The sequence below is a fragment of the Helianthus annuus genome, chromosome 13, assembly GCF_002127325.2.
Source record: "Helianthus annuus cultivar XRQ/B chromosome 13, HanXRQr2.0-SUNRISE, whole genome shotgun sequence".
NCBI classification, from domain to species: Eukaryota; Viridiplantae; Streptophyta; class Magnoliopsida; order Asterales; family Asteraceae; genus Helianthus; species Helianthus annuus.
In genome coordinates this window covers 71,670,577-71,693,243 of record NC_035445.2, presented here as the reverse complement: position 1 = coordinate 71,693,243, position 22,667 = coordinate 71,670,577, and the positions used below count along the sequence as shown (strand labels likewise).

The following is a 22,667-nucleotide window of genomic DNA, read 5'->3' as shown; positions in this document are numbered from 1 at the left end:
ACATCGCTATCTAAATTACTTTTAAGACTCTACAACGTAGCGAACGAGACATACTCTTTTTTTATCTATGTCTAATGACGTTAATGTCACAAGTGTGTAACGTGTGATGTAATGTCATGTGCAGGCGCCACACATTAATGTCATTGTTGTAGCCGCAATGCTTATATAGGTAATACTGATATAGATCGGATAAGTCATAACATGCGTTTTTATATGGTTAACATATCACATAACGTTTCGCCATCTATAAATAGAACAAATGCGTTTTTATATGGTTAACATATTAATGTCATCGTTGTAGCCGCAATGCTAATGCTAATAGAACAAATGTTTAGCTACAGTGAAACTAAACCAACTTGAAGGTGATTCATAGACAAATCAATGAATCATGTCTTGCCATGTAAGAGTTGACTAAATTGACCCTTGATGAGTTTGAGACTGATTTCTTTTTGTAGAGCACATTTTGTTTTAAAACGAAAGAAAGAGAGACGAGTAAATTATATTATATTATATAAATAAATAACAATATTCTCATTCTCAATTCTCATTCTCATTCTCAACAACTACAATCCTTAAAGTCGGCGGGAATACTGAATAGTGCCGCCTTTTTATTGGGTCACATGGGCGGCCACTTCAATAGTGCCAGACAGCTCGTCTGACACTTCTCTATTGGCCCAATAAATTTACGATTTTATACCGCTTTAAAATTACGATTTTGCTATTAGTTCAAAAATATGTTTTTACCCCCAGTTAAAAATAAATTTGCGCTTTTGCTCCCAGCTAAATATTTCGATTTTGCCCTTGGTTCAAAATTACGATTTTGCCCTGTTTCAATTTACAGTTTTGCCATTAGTTTTTTTCCCTAACAAATACGATTTTGCCATCAACTCAAAATTATGTTTTTACCCTCACTTAAAAATAAATTAGCGTTTTTACTCCCAGCTAAAAATTTCGATTTTGTCCTCGGTTCAAAATTACAAATTTGCCCTGTGTAAATTTATAGTTTTGCCATTAGTTTTTTTTCTCACAGCCAAGTTACGATTTTTCCCTCAACTTAAATTTACATTTTGTCCATCGTTTTTGTTTTTTTCCTGGTGAAATTACAATTTTGCCCCCTGTGTAAAATTACAGTCAAGCCGACAGCTTCCTGACACTCCTCCATAGGTTCATTTAATTTATGATTTTATCCCTGAATTAAAATTATGATTTCGCCCTCAGTTAAAAATTACGTTTTTCCCATCGTTTTAGTTTTTTTAGGAAAACTATAAAGGATTTTTGTTTTAATTGGTTTACTCGATTTATTTTTTTTTTCGTGTCAAGGAGCTGCCTAACACTGACTCATTAGTCCTGAAAAATTACAGTTTTGCCCTGAGCCCAAAATTACGATCTTATCATCTTTTTTTTTTCATAGCAAAATTATAGTAGTCTTTTTTTAATTGATTGAGAATTATTCGGTCATCGCCCTGCAACGCGGGCGGGGCATCTACTAGTTATCTTACATATACAAAGACCGGGAATAGTGTTTCCTTGTCATTGGTCGAAATGGGCGGGCGTCCCTTCTCTATTGGATCAACCATTTTATTATTTTATATCCACTTTAAAATTACAGTTGTGCCCCCCATTTAAAATTACGTTTTACTCTCAACTAAAAAATATAATAACCTTTTTGCCAACAACTCAAAATTACAATTTTGCCATCGGTTAAAAAATTACGATTTTACCCTCAGTTTTTTCTTTTATACCCGCTTTAAAATTACGGTTTCCCCGCCACTTTAAAATTACGTCTTCGCCCACAGTTCAAAATAAAATTATGCTTTTGCCCCCAGCTCAAAATTACGATTTTTCCTTCGGTTCAAAATTACGATTTCACCCTCAGTTTAAAATTACTTTTTTGCCCCCAGCTAAAAATAAAAATATGGTTTTCCCCTACCTCAAAATTACCATTTTACCCTCGGTTCAAAATTATGATTTTCCCCAGTTCAAAACAAAAATATGATTTTACACCCAACTAAGCCGAAAATACGATTTCGCCCTCGGTAAAAAAATTACTTTTTTACCCTCAGCCAAAATTACGTTTTCGCCCCAGTTCAAAATAAAATTTTGTTTTTCCCCCGGCTCAAAATTACGATTTTACACCAGTTTATTATTTTATATCCACTTTAAAATTACGGTTTTTCCCCCAGTTTAAAATTACGTCTTTGCCCCGAGTTCAAAATAAAATTATGCTTTTGCCCACAACTAAAATTTACGATTTTTCCCTTGGTTCAAAATTACGACATCACCCTCAATTCAAAATTACGTTTTTTTGCCCCCAGTACAAATGGTTTTCCCCCTATCTAAAAATTTAGGATTTTACCCTCGGGAAAATTGATTTTTCCCCAAGTAAAAATAAATATATGACTTTACCCCATCTAAAAATCATGTTAAGGAGCTGCCTAACACTCTTTTTACTTTTTCTTTCTGGCAAAAATTATGGTACTGTTTTCTTAATTGGTTAAGAATTATTCGGCCATTGCCCCGCAACGCAGACGGGGCAACACCTAGTTATATAAATAAATAACAAATGGCGTTAATTGTTAAAAAACACTCACTTTTTGTGATTTTTAACTTTGATCACCAAACTTTGTTTGGTAATAAGATTGGCCCCTTGGCCTTTTGTCTTTCTAAATGTAACCTTTTATTTTAAAGTTGTCACTTCTAACCCTACTTTCTAAAAACTTTATACGGTATCAGTTTGACCCCTTGACTTTGAGTCATTTTGTTTTATGAATTCATGTTCTTTTTGGCTGTTTTGGTCGTTGTACCGTGTACGCCCCTCCCGCATGTATAAATTCGTGTTCATATCCTTTTACGCCATGTGAGTCATTTGGTGTTACAAATTTTTGATTTTTGTATTACGTTTTTTTTTTTCGAATTCAGTTATTCTTGGGTTGCTACTTAGCATGTTTTACGCCCCCACAACAAGGGGGCCTCAGTTCTGGTTAATATAAATTAGAAATGATTGTTCAAACCTTAAATCAAATCAAACAAAATGTTACCGTTACTTTCCAGACGTTTAGCACAACGGTTTTTCCCGCACAGCAACCGACTTTTAACCACCTATTTCTTCTCAACCACCAGTGACCACCGTGGCTCGAACCCAAGTCGACCATCACCGCCACCTATCCAGGTCCTGCTCACCGAGTCAGCGGGTCGTGGTGTGTTCGCAACTCGGAGTATAGAACCGGGCGAGCTCATCCATACTGCCAAACCCTTTGTTTCTCACCCGTCTATCTCATCAATTGATAAAGTATGTTACTTCTGTCTCAAGAATAGTGTTAGACGTCTGGGGTTTCAGGCACCGGAAGTGTTGTTTTGCAGCGAAGAATGTCGGGAGCAAGCGAAGGTATGGATGTATTACATGCCCACCACCTGTTTGATGTTATGTCTCTGAGAGTAGGGGTGTTAAAGACAGTTGAACTGGGTTAGGAGTGAGCTGGTTCAGTTTATGGTTTGGAAAACTGGTTGTCACGGTTTGGTTTATGGTTTGGAACGGGCTGCAAAAACCGAACCGGCTGAAAAATATTAAAAAATAAAAATAAAAAATGGTTTTATTTAATCTATATAATATTTATAAAAATCTAGGTAACTTAAGAAATGGTACATGATCTTGAACTATAAAACCTTAATTTATCATAAGATCATTGTTGTCAAAGGAGTGACAAGTTCCAAAACTTAATGACAAATAATTGTTGACTACATTCGGTTTGTCTGTAAAAAAATAAGCTGAAGCTTCGGCAGATATTTAAGGGGCCCTACTTTTTCGGGTTTAACTTCGTTTGATTTTTCGACGTTTTGACAAGTAAGCAAAGAACCAGTGTACTTGGAAGAGTTTTCTTTACACTAAAACACACTCAACTCTAATATGTGTGACTATGTTCATGTACACAGAAAATGTGTGTCGTCATAGTCCCCATGTATTAGGATACTAAGCAACACTTACACACACACACACACACACACACACACTTGGTTTTAATAAGCGTGCCTAGGTGCGAAGCTGTGCCTTGTGTGACATAAGGCGAGCTCTGTACAAGAAATGCACAAAAAGCGAGCTTTTTTGGAAAAAATCCCATTGAGGCGCACGCTTCTTGTACAGAGGGTGTTTTTGTGCTTTAAAGTGTTATACATGTAGCTAAAATGGTTGTACTTAAGTGATTTATACATTAAATCATATATATAAACCTTATTTATAACTATATTTTGGGTAAGGGATGCTAAAAACCTATAGGATCTATAAAAAGAATTATATAAGCACCTTGCGCCTCGTGTACGAAAAGCCCCCCTCTTTTGTGATTTGCGCTTTGATTTTAGACCTTGTTGCTTTTGTACGGTTCCCGCTTTTTAAAACCAAGTATGTGTGTGTATATATATAATGTTGGTAGAGATTACAATTTACTATCTTTTTCTAACCATCTATTACTAACGCATTTGAAAATTTATGCGAATTGCGATTGTGACCTGAAATTTTGTACTCGTATGCTAATTTTATTAGGGCTTTTATGAAGTTGAAAAGGAAGCTGACTGGTCAGCATTTGTTGCTCACTGCAGGTAAGCATTTTCCTAATATATACTTTCTCTTTTAGTTTTTCATAGCTTTAGCCAGTTACATACGAAACAAAGCTCAGAAAGCTTGTTATTAGCACGAAATATAAGAGGCAGATATAGTTATTTGTTTCATGAGTTGAAAAAATATATAAAATTATAAATTGTTAATTCACTCGGTCTTCGTTAGTAGAAGCAAACGCTTTTATACATCAAATTAGTTGAACTCGTCTTTATTTGTGGCGATCACTTTATATCCGTATTTGTCACATTCTGATTTCTGTTTAATACGTTTCGTTTACAGAAACCGGGGTTTAAAATATCCGTTTCTTGCCAAACGATTGGCCTGCATGGTAATATCAGGAGTGACTTCTGAAGACAGTTTGGATATACTTCAGCCTGCACGCTTGTCTGCTGAAATGATATCACAGGTAAAGAGTATTGTTGTCTCAAGAACATTCTAGAACAGATAATGCAAGTAAGAACATTTAGGTGTCATTTGATTCCCAGTCTGGAATCAGTACGGGTATGGGTTTGAGAATGGGAATCGGTTTCTAAACCGCACCTCCTATTGCAGGTATGAAAGTACCTAATCTTAAGGATGTGATTCCTGATTCTAGAACCCATATGCTTAAACCAAACACCATCTATCATTTTCATTCCCATTTTTTCATTCTCAAACTCTCGATCCAATGCCTAATATAGTTCCGATGTTGCTACATTGACTTGTCATTTGGCTGCAAACGAACTGAACGAACACGAACAAGGCCTTGTTCGTGTTCGTTTGTTAAGGAAATACTTGTGTTCACGAACAATTCATGAACACTTACTGAACAAGATTTTTTGTTCGTGTTCGTTCATTAAGGAAATGAACGTGTTCGTGTTCGTTTGTTAATTTTAGGTACCGAACACAAACGTTCATGAACAAAAATGAGCGTTCATGAATGGAAACGAACACAAACAAGCGTTCATGAACAGAAACGAACACAAAAAGCGTTCATGAACAGAAACGAACACAAATGAACATATGTTAAATCTCGAATAAAATAGGCATATTTCATCATAAACATTAAGAAGATCCTCCCAAAATATACTAATGAACTTGCGAATACTGGAACAGGGTTTATTTGTCACAGTTACCACAAATAAAAAATAAATATAAACGGACACAATCAAACATAAACGGACGAACATAAACGAACACGTTACCGAACTTTCACAAACATAAACGAACGAACAGGGTCTCTGTTCATGCGTTCATTTAGCTAAAGAAACGAAATTTTTTGTTAGTGTTCGTTCATTTATTAAATGTACGAACACAAACGAACTTCTTGCCGAGCGGTTCATGAACTGTTCGCCGAAAGTTCAGTTCGTTTGCAGCCCTACTTGTCATTTTAGCTAGTTTAAATGAGCATATATTCCTACACGTATTTTGCCAGATGGAAGAGGAGCTTTGTTTGCTGAGAGGCGCCTTAGAAGATTCAGGCGTGAAAGATGAACAGCTGACATGTAATTTCATGATAATACTGACTTTTGTGAAGTTATTCTCTGTTTGAATTTAGACCAAAATAATATAAAAAAAAAAAAACAATTTTTGCTTCTTCTTATAAGCTGTGACAACCATCACTTTTCAGAAACTGACTTTTAAATATAGTGTGTTTAAATTATTATTTTGTGTTTTTTTATACTTAGAATAATTGATATACAGTTCTAAATATCGAATGGTATGCTGGGGTCCTGGCACGTATACGTATCAATGCATTCCGTATTGAATTGGCTGGAACTAGTTATGACGATTTACTTGCATTAGCTGCTGCATCAGTGGAATCCGAAGCTGCTGTTGGCAATGCTGTCTATCTGCTTCCATCTTTCTATAATCATGACTGTGGTAAGAACCTAATATTCTTCCGCGTGAGAATGCAAAAAAAAAAAAAAAAAAAAAAAAAAAAAAAACCAATTTTAGACGATTCTTGTTTGTCAAAATCTGAGATGAGAATGCAAATAAGACTTTGTTACGTATTTAACGTACATGCTTAATTTTCTCTACTATAGATCCCAATACACACATAGTTTGGGTGGAAAATGTGGAGGCAAGATTGAAAGCTCTGAGAGAAATTGAAGCAGGTTAGATAATATTCAAACCTAAAGATTATTTCTGGAAAGTTGCTCGGTTTAAACTCAACATAAGGCGTTAAAAAATGTTGGTATGCGGCGAGAGCCTTGAAAGAAAGTTGTTTTGTGTTGTTTTGGCAGGTGAAGAACTGAGGATATGTTACATCGATGCAAGCATGGATCGTGACGCTAGACAAAATCTCTTGTCTAATGGGTTTGGTTTTGAGTGTAACTGCCCTCGTTGTATGTCGAATGATTGATCTCTTCTTGCACTCATTTCTTGAGTACACTTCTTGCTCATTTGTGCACTTGGACCACATTTGTAATTGGCTCTTAAGAGATTTTGAATAAGATGACTGTTTTTTTTTTTTGTTTCTTTGTGGTGTAAACGAGTTGAGTTTAGTTTGCGCTTAACTAAGCTCGTTTAGTTTTAAATAACTTGAGCTCAAGCGTTGCTTGTTTCGACGCTCTGTCTAAAGTCCGAGCTCAACGCAGACTAGGCTTCAAGATTTTTAACAAAAAGAAGCGTTAACCGTAATTTTATGACAAACAAATCACTATGATGTGATTGTTAAAATTCACCAATGATTTAGCATATAGTTAGTTTTATGTTAAAAATCAAACCAAGGACTAACATTTTAAATGCTATTTTCTTTTACCATCGAAAAAAACTAACATTTCGCTATCCATCCCAAATCTTCACGTTTTGTTTTTGGCCTTTGAAGAGAAACGGGGTGTAATTATCACCTCATATTCACTTTGTTCATGAGGTTCTAAAATATTTATTTTTGGTTTATAAGTGGTAACTTTTCGCAAGGTATGAAAGTTAGAGAGATATATAGTTATCTTTCATTTCTTAAGGGTATAAAATATATGATTCAAAAATATGTGGGCACCTCAATAAAATTTAAACATTTTTTATATAACATGTGGGCTAAATATGAGTGGGGATGTTAGTGGGGTCTTCTTTTCACAAAACACAACATAGATACGTCTCTGAATTTATCTGTCATTATTGTTGTTTTCAAATAATTGGTGGGCTCTTTAACCAACCCACGTTGACCAAAACATATCTACATGCTAATTAAAATATGTCTAGATTATTTCATAATCCAAATATGTGTTTTGGAGGATTTTATATTTTGTTGATCTTTTAGCTTCAAAAGAGGATTATAAATCTAACTAAAATATCCACGAAACAGTCTCAATTAACCAATTTAACTATTGGATCTAAATTTGATTTTGTTTTTGTTTTGCAATATGATGATAAATTAATAAAACATTTCGGTTAACACCAACATTCAGCTTTACGACAAACGATCATCACCTGACAGTTAAAAAGTGCCAACAGTCTTACATGTAGTTAGATTTATCTTTAAAAATCTAACTAATAACTAACATTTTATCTTTAAAAATCTAACTAACAACTAACATTTTAAATGTCATTTTCAGAAGCAACTAATATTTTTCACTTTGATGTTGACTTTTAGAATAAAAAGGATGCAACTCTGATGGTCAATTTAGTGCTTGAAAGTTGCTGAATGATAAGCAAATCTTGGCCCAAATAGTTCGTGGGCTCTAAAATCCAACCCACGTTCACCAAAACATTATACACTATAATTAATATATATCTACGTTTTTCTTCTTAATAAATTAAATATATGTTTTGGACGATGTTATATTAATCTTTTGGCTCCAAAATTGCGTTGTAGATCAAACTAATATATCCATGAAACTGTTTCGGTCACACATATTTAACTATTTGATCTAGTTTTTCCTTTTTGCAATATGATAATCTCTTTAGGTTAACAAATCACTAAACGTAATACTTGAACCGTAATTTTATGATAAACAAACAACTATTATCTTACTGTTAAAAATCACCAATGATTTAGCATATAGTTAGTTTTATGTTTAAAATAAAATTTAGAACTAATTTATTTTTGCTTTCAAGCGATAACTTTTCACAAGGTAAGAAAAATTATGAAAATAAATAGTTAACTTTCATTTTTAAAGGTCTTAGATGCATGATTCAAAATATGTAGGGACCTTTATAAAATTTGACCTAAGTTATATAACATGTGGGGCCTAAATATGAGTAAGATATGAGTGGGGCCTTCTTTTTACCAAACACAACATAGATATGCCTCTTAATTTATGTGAGAGTGTATCAGTATCAGTTCAAATCATTTGTGGCTCTTTAACCAACCCACGTTCACCAAAAAATCTGCATACTATTGATATATGTCAAGATTATTTTCAAAATTCAAATGTGTATTTTGGAGGATTTTTAATATATTTAATTTTTTTGCTCCAAAAGAGGATTATATAGATCTAACCAAAATAAATGGTTTCCGTTAACTAAATTTAACTATTTGATCTAAACTTAATTTACTTATTTTTGTAATATGATGATGTTTTAATTAAACTGTAACATTTAGCTTATGACAAACAACCATCACATGACGGTTAAAAGTGCCAACGATTTAACAAGTAGTTAGTTTTATATAGTCAGTCTTATGTTTAAAATCAAATCAAGGACTAACATTTTAAATGTTATTTTCTTTTACCATCGGAAAAAACTAACATCTCACTCTCAATCCCAAATTGTCACGCTTTGTTTTTGGCCTTTGAAGAGAAACGGGGTGTAATTATCACCTCTCATATTCACTTTGTTCACGAGGTCCTCAAATATTTATTTTTGGTTTATAAGTGGTAATTTTTCGCAAGGTATGAAAAGTTACGGAGATATATAGTTAACTTTCATTTGGGTCTAAGATATATGCTTAAAAAATATATGGACACCTCAATAAAATTTGACCATTTTTTATATGTCATGTGGGCTAAATATGAGTGGGGATGTTAGTGGAGTCTTATTTTCACCAAACACAACATAGATACGTCTCTAAATTTATGTATTAGTTTTACTGTTGTTTTCAAATAATTGGTGGGCTCTTCAACCAACCCACGTTCACCGAAGCATATCTACATGCTAATTAATATATGTCTAGATTATTTTATAATTCAAATATTTGTTTTGGAGGATTTTATATATTGTTAATGTTAATCTTTTAGCTCTAAAAGAGGTTTATAAATCTAACTAAAAATCTAAAATATCCACGGTCAATTACCCAATTAAACTATTGGATCTAAATTTAATTTAATTTTGTTTTGTAATATGATGATAAATTAATTAACATTTTGGTTAACAGTAACATTTTCTTTCTTAATAAATTAAATATGTGTTGGACGCTGTTATATTAATCATTTGGCTCCAAAATTGCGTTGAGGATCAAACTAAATATCCATGAAACTGTTTGGTCACACATATTTAACTATTTGATCTAGTTTTTCCTTTTTGCAATATGATAATACGAATCATTAAATGTAATGCTTTAACCGTATTTTTATGACAAACAAACAACTATTATCCGACTGTTAAAAACCACCAATGATTTAGCATATAGTTAGTTTTAAGTTTAAAATAAAATTTAGAACTAACATCTTGAATGTTATTTTCTTTTATCATTGGAAATATTGACATTTCTTTCTCGATCTTATAAATCTCACGCTTTGTCATTGAATTTAAAAGAGAAACACGGTGCTATTTTCACCTCTCATTTTGTTCATGAGGAGTTCTCAAATTTATTTTTTGCTTTGAAGCGATAACTTTTCACAAGATATGAAAAGTTATGAAAATATATAGTTAACTTTAATTTTTAAGGGTCTAAGAAGCATGATTCAAAATATGTAGGGACCTTTATATAATTTGACCTAATTTATATAACATGTGGGCCTAAATATGAGTAAGACATGAGTGGGATCTGTTTTTCACCAAACACAACATAGATACGTCTCTTAATTTCTGAATATATGTGTCAGTGGTAGTTTTCAATAATTTGTGGGGTCTTTAACCAACCCACGGTCACCAAAAAAATCTATTAATATATATCTCAAGATTATTTTCATAACTCAAATATGTATTTTGGAGAATTTTTAATATATTTATTTTTTGTCTCCAAAAGAGGATTATATATCTAACTAAAATATCCATTAAATGGTTTCGGTTACCCAAATTTAACTATTTGATCTAAACTTAATTTAATTTTTGTTACTGTAATATGATGATGTTTTTTTAATATTTTAATTAACCGTAACATTTAGCTTTATGACATTGACAAACAACATCACCTTACGGCTTACGGTTAAAAAGCACCAATGATTTAACATATAACTAGTTAATTTAAAATATAACTAATAGGTAACATTTTAAATGTCGTTTTCAGAAAAAAAAAAAAAAAAACTAATATTTCCCTCTTCATTTTATATTTTCACCTTTTTTATGGTCAATTTGGACTTTTTTTTGGTCAATTTGGGTGCTTGAAAGTTGCCGAATGATTAGCAAATCTTGGGCCAACGCTTAGGTGCACGGCTTAAAGTTGGTGGGCTCTAAAATCCAACCCAAGCTCACCAAAACTACACAATGATTAATAATTTAATTAATCTTTCGGCTCCAAAATTGCGTTGTAGATATAACTAAAACTAGATTAGAACCCCGTGTATTACACGGGCTGAATAAATGTAAATTTATATATTAAATAATAAAATAATATATCTTTAAAAACTTTGTTTATTACACGGATTGAATACATAGAATTTTATATACTAAAAAAATAAAAAAATTATATCTTTAAAAACCCCATGTATTGTTGTACAGGTTGAACAAATGTAATTTTATATACATCAAATAATGAAAAAAAATACTAAATAATAAATTATTTATATATTTAAAAGCCCCGTGTATTGTATTGGTTGAATAAATCTAATTTTATATATCAAATAATAAAAAAGTTATATTTTTTAAAACATCATGTATTACACGGGTTGGATAAATATGTATTACATAGGTTAAATTTATATATCAAATAATAAAAAAAGTTATATTTTTAAATACCTCATGTATTACACATGTTGGATAAATGTAATTTTGTATAGTGAATAATAAAAAGGTTATCTCTTTAAAAACCTCCGAGTATTACACATGTTAAATAAATGTAATTTTATATAGTAAATAATAAAAAGTTATATCTTTAAAAAACCTCATGTAATACACGAGTTGAGTTCTGATTAATTTTAGATTTTGATTTCCTGCATTTTCTCTCCTATTAAATAACAATAATTTTTTCGCTTCTTAAAATTACATCTTAAGTCATATATTTTTTTTTATAAAACATATTAATGATTATAAAGAGTTAAATATATTTAAAACATATTGCTGATTATAAAGAATCATAGACAATTTGAATATGTTGCCTAAATTTGGATGATGAAAGTATAAACGTAAATATATCTTGCAACCTATTCCTATATCTAAGGAAATATATTATAAAAATAATAAATTATTATTAATAGTATATTTTTTAGGTTATTAATAGTGTGTATATATATATATATATATCTTAAATAATAATATAATATTAAATTGATATCTATTCGGATATCTCATAATATAACTTTTTCATAAACAATATATATCTTAAATAATAATATAATATTAAATTGATATCTATTCGGATATCTCATAATATAACTTTTTCATAAACAATTTTTAAATTTTAATAGGCTAAAAAATAGATGGCTTCAATGAGGGGTTGAATAAATATAATTTTATATATTAAATACTAAAAAGTTATATCTATAAGAACCATACGGGTTGAATAAATACAATTTTATATACCAAATAAAAAGAGTTATATCTTTAAAACCGCAAGGGTTAGAAAAAAGACGTTGGGGTCCAAAAGGGTTAGAAAAAAAGGCGTTCAGGGCTCAGATATTAAAAAATTATTTTTGGGCTAAAAGGGTAAAAGTGATATAACCACAGGGGCCAAAATCGCAATTTACTCTAATATCAAATTAGATAGAAAAAAAGATGTTGGGGTCCAAAAGGGTTAGAAAAAAAGACGTTGAGTGCTCAGATGTTAAAAAAATCATTTTTGGGCTAAAAGGATAAAAGTGATATAACCACGGGGGCCAAAATCGTAATTTACTCTAATATCAAATTAGAAAACTAAGTTTGAATTTGAAGTAAATAGATAAATATAAAAGTAATAATTAAACTAAATAAATATTTAGTAGGAGGATTATCTATAATTAATTAGAAAAGATTTAACTAAAATTATAATTATCCATAAGACATGACCTAATATGATGACAAGTGTCCTCAAATTGGTTTCTTTTATTATATGTATAGATATCGACAAAACTGTTTCGGTCACACATATTTAACTATTTGATCTAGTTTTTCTTTTTTGTAACATGATCTCTTTATGTTAATGAATCGTTTAACATTTAGCTTTATGGTTAACAACTAACTCTCACCCTCTTTAGATTACTGGATCGTTTAACATTTAGCTCTATGGTTAACAACTAATTATCGTCGACGATTAAAAATCACCAATGGTTTAGCATATAGTTAATATTATGTTCAAAGTCAAACTAAGAACTAACGATTTTAACGTTATTTTCTCTTGCCATCCGAAGAAAAAGAACAATATTTCCGTCTCAATTTCAGAATTATCGCACTTTGTCGTTGACTTTTGTAGAGAAACATAACATATCACCTCTCATATCCAGTTTGTCCACGAGCAACTCACAATTAATTTTTGATTTTTCAATTGGTAACTTACCGGGAGGTACGAAAAAGTTAAAGAGGTATATAGTTAACTTTTATTCACTAAAGGTATAAGAGGCATGATCTAAAATGTGTAAGGATCTATGATAAAATGAACTTTTTGTATTTAACACATGGGCTATACAAGTAAAGATGTGAGTGGGGTCTTTTCTTCACAAAACACAATATAGATACGCCTCTGAACATGTCAGATATATAATTATTTTCAAATAATTTCGTGGTCTCTTAAACCAACCCACGTTCACAAAAACATCCACCTAATAATTATCTAGATTATTTTATAATAAATCAAGAATAATTTTGGATGATTATATATTATATGAATATTTTGGTTACTAAAGAGCTTTGTGGATCCAACTAAATTATCCATGATTTTTTTTCGGTTTTTTTTTTTTCTTTTTGATCTAAAACATTTCCAATTTTTTTTTAGTAATCGCGATTTTATAACAAACAAATAACTATCACCTAACACTATAAAACCATCAATGATTTAGCATATAATTAGTGTTGCGTCTATAATTAAACTGAGAATTAATGTTTTAAATGCTATTTTTATCATCGAAAAAATGTTAAAATTTCCCACTCCATCTTTAATTTTGACACTTTTGCCGTTTGCTTTTAAAGAGAAACGAGATGCAATTCTCATATATCATATTCTCTTTATGTTCGAGAAGCTTACAATTTTATTTTTGGTTGTGCCACAAGGTATGAAAAATTATGAAGATATATAATTATTTTCATTTCTTAAGGATCTAAGATGCATGATTAAAAATATGTAGGGACCTACAATAATATTGGATCTTTTTTATATAACATGTGAGCTAAATATTAGGAAGAATGTGAGTGGGGACTTCTTTTCACGAAACACAACATAGATACGTCTCTGAATTAGCGTCAGTTTTATTATTGTTTTCAAGTAATTCGTGATCTCTTTAACCAACCCACGTTCCACGTTCACCAAAATGTCTATATTAATTTTATAATTTCAATATTTTGTTTTGGAGGAATTTATGTTGTATGTCTTTTGGCTCCAAAATAGGATTGCAGGCTAACTAAAATATCCATTAAATTGTAAATCACTATTTCATCAAATTAAGGAGCACGGCTTAAATAGTTCATGGGCTCTAAAATCCGACACAAGTTCACCAAAACATCTACACAAATTAAGGAGCACGTTAAATTTTTCCAAAATTTACACTACCATCTGAACTTGAAGGGGCAACGGAGGTTACCTCTTCTATCACTCTAGGTCCGCCCCTACATGCGATATAAGATTTGTCCAACACGTCGTATGAAAAAAGGTAACGAGTTGAAGTGGTTTTTCTTTTAAAAATTCTCTTTAACGTTCGTTGACAGTTGGTTCTTAAACTTACATTTATACAATAGAGTTAAAAATAAACATATTTTTCTTTAAATATGTTACCTAGAACAAGTAAATTTTGAACAAATTTTAAAACGTTATTGAAGCAGGTATATTAATAGGTGGTGATGAGTTTGAGGCAGTCGATGTATTCCAAGTTCTGCTCAATTGCTGATACTGCTATTCATGTCACACACATGTATTTTCTTACATTGGTATAGAAGATGCTTTTAATAATGTGACTTTATATTTTTGTCTCTTCAAACGTTAAATTAGTTTGAATATTTTCTTAAATATGATTTTTTCTTTGTATTTTCATGTATATATTATATACTTTTATCCATCATGATGTATCTTTGATTGTATGTTTATATTATATTTTCATCTATCTCTCTTTCTAAAGTTTACTTTCTCTCTCTAAAATCTAGTTCTTGTATGTTTGTTTTTTTTTTTGTGTAATTTGAACATTGTAGTGTAGTGTTAGTTAAAGACAAATACAAAGCCATTATGAGTTTAATTTTACTTTTTTGTTGCCCGTTAGGATATGAACCAATACAAGAATTTAAATATTTAATCCAAATTTGCCGTTCAAAAAAAAAAAAAAAAAGGAAAACATATGTAGGGAAAAATTTTGTTAGAAATTATTTTGATATTCTCAACGTATACATTTACAAGTTCATATGATGTTATTGGAGAATAGTTTTGTGAAATGGTTGGCCACTTTTGACGGCCAGTTTGACTTTTTTTTTCTTTCTAAAAATAATAGTTATTTATAGCTGATGCCAAATTACAATTTTATCCCAGGTGTAAAATTACGATTTCGCCCCTCGATTCAAAATAAAATTTTTCTTTTGTCCCTTGCTTAAATTTACGATTTTGCCCTCAGTTAAAAAATACACTTTTGCCCTCAGTTGAAAATAAAAATATGGTTTTGCCCTCAGCTAGAGTCCTGCCAAATTACGATTTGGTTCCCAGTTTAAAATTACGATTTTGCCCCCAGCTAAAAATTACGATTTCGCCCGCAGCTAAAATATTACGATTTTGCTCCCATTTCAAAATAAAAAAAATGGTTTTGCCCTCAGTTCAAAATATTATTTTACCTCCATTTTAAAATTACGATTTTACCTCCGCTAAAAATTGTAATCTTGCCATCGCTTTTTTTTTCTTTGGCAAAACCATGGTAGTGTTTTATTTTACTTTGTTGACTTAATTTTGTTTTTATTCATGCCAAACAGCTGCCTAGCACTCGCTAATTGGTCCTGACAAATTATTGTTTTGCCCTCAACTCTAAATTACACGCTTGTCATCGTTTTAGTTAATTTTTTTTATCATAACTATGGTACTGTTTTTCTTTAATTGGTTAACTTGATGTATCTTTTTTGATATCGTGTTATAGGTAGCATGTATAACTAAGCAACATAAAGGCGTACATGTTATTAACCTAAGAAATACTCGGTTTAGTCCTGAAAAATTACAGTTTTGCCCTGAGCCCAAAATTACGGTCTTATCATCAATTTTTTTTCATAGCAAAATTATAGTAGTCTTTTTTTAATTGATTGAGAATTATTCGGCCATTGCCCCGCAACACGAACGATGCATCTACTACTTATCTATACATGCAGCTTGTTAAACTTATGACACCATACTTTCGTAATTGGATGAGCATATTTAAAATATTCGGTCCTCTATATATACAACACATATTATCAAGTTATCTGATAATTAAAAAAAAATCATATTTGAAAGGATAAAAGTCTATTGATCGTGTCCTTAGTACACATTTTATCATTTATTAGATAATTTATTTTTAAAGTTTGAATTAAAAACCATTGAATTGTATATCTTTCTAATTTTTTTATCCGGTTACATAAATAACATTTCTGTAAAGGCTTTTCACTCTAGCCAATTTTGTTATCCAGTTATATAAATAATATTTCTGTAAAGGCTTTTCACTCTAGCCTTCGTAATTACTTTTATGTATCTTTTAACTTCGTTTACGTTTTGTCATATATAATATGTTTTCAGTAGACGGTATAAATTCTAGTTACATTATGTATCAACACCGCCAAGCGTGATACCATTTGTTAACATCAAAAACACTATTTGTTTGCGTGCTTTTTTAAAATATGTTTCGGTATAGATTCAAGTTGGTTTACATTTTGACGTAAATAATCTGCGTTTTGTTATAAATTTTGTTCAAGAACAAGTCGTGTCAAATATAATATGTTTTTACTAGGCAGTATATAAGTTCGAGTTACATTACGTTTCGACGCCGCCTCAACGAGTGGTATCATTCTTTAACTTAAAAAAAATACCATTTTTTACGTCCTTTTTTCAAGTATGTTTTGGTATAAATCTAATTTGGTTTACGTTTTAACATATTTATTCCTCTGCAAAATGAGTTAGGTCAAATATAAAATGTTTTCGTGCTTAGTTTATGTATGTTTTTAGTTGGTTTACGTCTTTACATAAATTTTGTTCGGAAACAAGTCGGGTCAGATATTTAACGGTATAAATTCAAGTTACTTTAAGTTTCGACGCCGCCACAACACGCGACATGTCAAAATACTAGTTATAAATAAAAAGAGAAAAAAAATTAAACAGAAAGACGAGTTACGTATATATAACTAAAAGAAAATATTTCTATCATAAAATTCAACCTTAATTAGTTTAGATTTTTTTTAACTACCAACGAAATAAAAGTCCGGCTACCCAGGGTAACTCAATGGCAAAAGGCGACCCCATGCGTCCGCGATCGCAGACAGTGCTGGTCACTACTGGGCGGCAAAGACCGCCATCTCTAGATCCGAGAAACTCACAGCCCAAATGCCCGTTACGGTAAAACCTGATTGGGATGAGGTTCGAACTTGAGACCTATGACATCGAACCTAAATCTTCATTTCTTCTCGAATGCTAAATGAGCTATAGCTTATTAACACTAATTAGTCTAGATTGTAAGGTTACAATATGATTAATATAGTTTGTTACCCAATAAAGTTTTGTGTTTTGGTTAATAAAAGTCTGTTAAAAAATTAAAAAAAACCTCACACGCATTACTAGTAGTCACGGAGGTGGCGAAACAGAGACAGAAATTGGTAAAAACAAGGCAAGTAAAAGTGAGTATAGGATTCCAAACAACAAATTCTTAAAATCTTTTTTTTGCTGATTGTCGTACCAGAACATCACCTTTTTTACTATGTTATGTTTCTATAAAAAAAAGTGTACATATCAGCACATCAAACTCCCTATTTGGATATAAACTCTACGTTTATATATGCGGCGTATAGGTTTATACGCGACGTATATCCGCCTTTTTCAATTTTCAAGGGAAACATCTGATTCACATCATGTAGTCACTTTACATACGTCGCGTATAGGCCTATACGCGTCGTATATAAATGGTGGGGTTTCTTTTTACAAACATTTTTATTCAATATTTATTGTTTTAGCAAACTTTTATAATAAGTAATTTTTTAAAAAAAAATAAATAAAAAACATTGTTAAGTATTCTATCGTATAGTATAATATAGGTCTCGTATAGGCCTATGGATGTAATATCGTATCATATAATTTAGTATAAGTCTCGTATAGACCTATACATGTAGTATAATATCATAACCTATCGTATCGTATCGTATAGTGTAGTTGCCCTATATAGCCCTATAGGTGTAGTTTAGGTCTCGTATAAGCCTATAGATTTCCTATAAGTCTTGTATATGCCTATAGGCCTACACGGGACTTAAACCACACCTATAATCTTATACGAGATCTATACTATACATATAGATCTATACAAATGTTATATCGCATCGTAATGTGCGACACCAAACTTTTGTAATGCTCACTACAAGAAAGGGGCATCTTTAGCGGTGACAGGTGTCGCCGGTATTGGTCCAATTTGTCGCCGCTATTGACCTTTACCGGCGACATGTCGTCGCTAAAGGGTCGCTGGTATTGATAGGCCGCTATTGGCCACCCGTCGTCGCTAAAGGTTGGCGTCGCCGGTATTGCTGTTAAACCTTTAGCGACGACAGTTGTCGTCGCTAAAAGGTCGCCGATATTGCTCTTGTTCGCTAAAGAGTGTATATCAATAGCGGCGACACATGTCGCCGCTAAAAGTCTTTTTTTTTTTTTTTAATATAGCTGCTGTATTTACAGCACTCAGCCATTTTTTCGGCCGAAAAAACAGAACCTGCCTATTTCAAACAACGCAAACATACGCCACGAACATATACTAAAGGTAATATAATTAAAACAACGCAAACATACGCAAACTACGTTTAAGTCGTACATTATAATCCTACAACGTTTAATTAAATCAAAATCATACATTAAAAACAAGTCAATCTTCCTCGGATTCTCTATCGTATAAGTCGTCAGAATCGTAGTCTTTTGACTTTCCTTTTCCTTTCCCTTGTGAGCAAGATAGTTGTTAAATTGGCTCAAAAATGACAGACTTTGGAACAATCTGTTAACAAAATCCTACAATAATAGATATCAAAACGTATATTAGCGTATCAATTAATGCTACCAAAAACTGTTAATTACCAAATGGTATTTCATTTCTGCCATAGTTTTTAAGCCGGAATTTTTACATTTGGTACACGGACATCTAACTTCATCATGGTTTTTTATCACTTTTTCACACATCTCGATAAATGACTTGAGTCCTTGCTTGTAGTGAGGTGAATGATGTGACAACCTGTAATTAACGGCCTTCTAATTACGTGATTAACATATGTTTAGATGATAACAAATAGTGTTTAAGACACGAATTAACTTAATTAGGCTCTTGGTATGCCTAGGATCGCCTATTCGACCTTCGAAGAACGCGAATGCTGATTTGCGGAAAAACTGCAGAACGATAAGCGATGACGAACTGACACTGTACAAAATACCGACAACGACTACCATTATTATTTTTCGTATTTTTAAATCAAAAATTTTAGTTACGACATTACAGAGTGATCGGGTTTAGATAACGGGTCTCGTAGGAAATTCGGGCCACTTAAACACGGGGATTGGGCTTGTGGGCCTCGGGCCCAAGCCCAAAGCCCACTTAAAACACAACTTAACCTAAGTATTTAAACTAGTAAACCCAAGCACACAACTTACCTGCCATCTCTTTCTCTCTTGTCTATTATATGCATATACACACAAACAAATGAAGCTGAAACTTCATTAATTCATCATCGTTCCTCAAACACTTGCACCCCTGCTCTCTCTCACAACCAGTCTGGTCACCGGATTTCATCACCGACGACACCTGCGGAGCTCCGATCGGAGCACGGCGGACCGGCGGTGGTTTCTCTCGGAGATCCGACGTCACGCAAGACCCCCCCCATCCGATGAGCTCACGACGACACGTATCAGCAAGAGAGCAGGGAGAAAGAGAGTGAGAGAGATGAGGAGGAGCGGCGCCGCCGCTGATGGCGGCGACAGGGGAGGAGAACGGCGGTTCGGTGGTGGCTTCGGGTGGTTGGAGACGGCGACACCTCAGCTCCGACAGCCGTCACTCCGGGGTAAGAACATCTGTTTTTTTTCTCTTTGGTTTCTGAACAGTAAACTAGTTCCGCTCCTAATTCTCTTTATTTTCCGATGAATAACGATGATTATGGTGGCTGATGGTGGCCGCGAGCAGCGCGGGTGACACCGGCGGCGGTAGAAGGGGTGGTTATGTGCTATCAGTTTTAAGTTTGGTAGTTTGGTGTGAGTTTTAGTTCATATTGACTCTCAGTTCGAGCTTCGGGTCGGTGTGTGCGAGATCTGGTTCAACCCGGTTCAGATCCGGGTCAACAGTGGACAAGAATGGTCAACGGCAGTGCGGTTTTGGGTCTCGGTTCAGAATGGGTGTTAGAAGCAACTGGCCAGTCACAGGTTCGAGTTTGGGTTCGGGTCAAACGTGGTCAACTACGGTCAAAGTCAGTCAACGTTGGTCAACAGGTCAACAGACGGTCAACGCAGTCAACAACGGTCAATGAAGATCCGGTAAAGTTTTAATGACGCGAGATTTAGTTTAGATCGATATAGTTTCAGATCTTTAAACTACGCGAATCGAGCTCGACCGACTAAAACGCTTATGATTTAGTTTACATTTTGAAATACTTGACGAAAATTATATATTTAGTGTTATATTGTTGAAAATTGATTGAATTTTGAAAAAAAAATATATCGACACATTGGATGTCGAGGTTATCCTAAAAACAGAGGAAACTCTGTCCATTTTTCGTCAAAAATCCGAAGTTTCAAACATAATTATGTTGTATAAGCGACGTCTAACGAGATTGAGGTATTTTTATAAAATAAATATAAGAATATATTTATTTTGGCGACATTTACTAGTTAACGAAAACCATATGAAATAAATGTTACCTGCGTTTATTATAAATCACTAACACTCGAACCTTATCTTATTTAGTTCAAATGCCCAAAATTCGGAAATATTTTATAAAATAAATATAATGTTTTATATTTATTCCTAATGTCAAATATTAGGAAATCGTATTTCAAAGTCTATTGTTCGGAAAATATATAACATAATAAATATAATTATCTATATTTATTTATAGAGTCGAGACTTCGAATATTTTTATAAAAAATTATTCGTTACAAACGTCTAAACCGAACACGACGCGTACCGCTACCCCTCTACGTATTTTTAGTCGCGACAACTAACACTACGCCCTAAGTATATTTATATTTAAACATATATATTATAAACCATTCGAAAACTAAGTCGTTTTCGAGACTTAGTTTCATCCCGGTCATAATCAGGATCAACTAACAATAGTTTGGTTATTTCAAACCAAAATATTAACACCTTCCTTAATAGAATCGTTTAGTTAGCGATTCGATAGAGCTCGGACATGTAGTTTAACTACGTTGTCTTATTAGAAACTCATAAGTGATTCCTTGTTAGGAATGCTATAGTTGCACGCTAGCGATTCACGTTTTTGGAACGGCACTACGGAAACACGCTAGGCTAGCTTTGTACAGGAATGTCAAGGTGAGTTCATAACCCCCACTTTTTACTGTTTTACATTTTTTATAAATGTTTTCGGGGGTGGAAAGACATGCAAGTTTTGCAAAATCACACAAGGTTTCGATAAATGAATATTGCATATTTATAAACCATTTTGCGACATGATTTTAACAAACTCAAATGGTTTATGAAAAGATTATGCTAAACATACCGGTTTTATAAAAGCATTAGTGTTTTTCGAAACATGCATGAGTTTTAATAACACGAATGACGTGGGCAAAGGCCCAAGGACATGGGCAGAGGCCCAAGGACATGAATAACTCTCACATTATACGTTAACTAGGGTATGGTTAAGCTAGGGAATGAACTGTTAGATCAGGTGAGCGAATAGTAATCTCTCTTAAGTGCCATTAATCTTGTATAAGACCGAGGGCAAAAGTGGTAGATCTATCGGGTGTAGCGAGCCCCACTCTTGGGTCCTTGTGTGGCCCATGTAGTGCTTTTGTTGTTCTAACCGGGTGGACCGGGGGAAATCCGCTAGGGTTGAGTACTTCCTATGTCGCCACACATATTAATGTCCTTGCAAAACATTAATGATCTGTTCATAGACGCTTACATACCAGTTTTAATACTCAGATTTTCAAATGTTTTTAAGATTCATTTGAAGTAAACTCACAAATACATGGATTTACAAACTTTGGTAACGTTTTTCAAACTATACCTAAGTAAGAGGACACGCTGATCCTGCTTACAAAGGTTCGTTTGGGCTCGGCACATTCTCTCTCGTGCAATGCACAAAGACTCTCGTGGGCTAGACTCACAGTTTTCATATATCATGCCAAGAAAATGATTTTACTATATTTTCTCAACAACTTTGAAACCGGTTATCAAAAAGATTTCTTTTAAATCTTTTTAAAACAAACTATGAACTCGCTCAA

At 32.6% G+C, this 22,667-nt stretch overlaps 1 protein-coding gene across 2 annotated transcripts; it reads left to right on the top strand.

Annotated features, from left to right (window-relative positions):
• The first annotated feature begins 2,916 nt into the window (after positions 1 to 2,916).
• Positions 2,917 to 7,070, top strand: LOC110898143 (histone-lysine N-methyltransferase ATXR4). Of its 2 annotated transcripts, XM_022144898.2 has the most exons (8): positions 2,917 to 3,385; positions 4,535 to 4,590; positions 4,889 to 5,006; positions 5,054 to 5,062; positions 6,024 to 6,093; positions 6,293 to 6,472; positions 6,637 to 6,708; positions 6,838 to 7,070. In XM_022144898.2, the coding sequence occupies exons 1-8, from the start codon at positions 3,032 to 3,034 to the stop codon at positions 6,954 to 6,956; spliced, it is 978 nt and encodes a 325-aa protein (XP_022000590.1). In that variant the 5' UTR covers positions 2,917 to 3,031; the 3' UTR covers positions 6,957 to 7,070. The 2 variants fall into 2 exon arrangements, with proteins under 2 accessions (XP_022000590.1, XP_022000589.1); XM_022144897.2 differs by lacking the exon at positions 5,054 to 5,062 and having other exon boundaries at positions 2,931 to 3,385; positions 4,889 to 5,015.
• Positions 7,071 to 22,667: the final 15,597 nt, after the last annotated feature.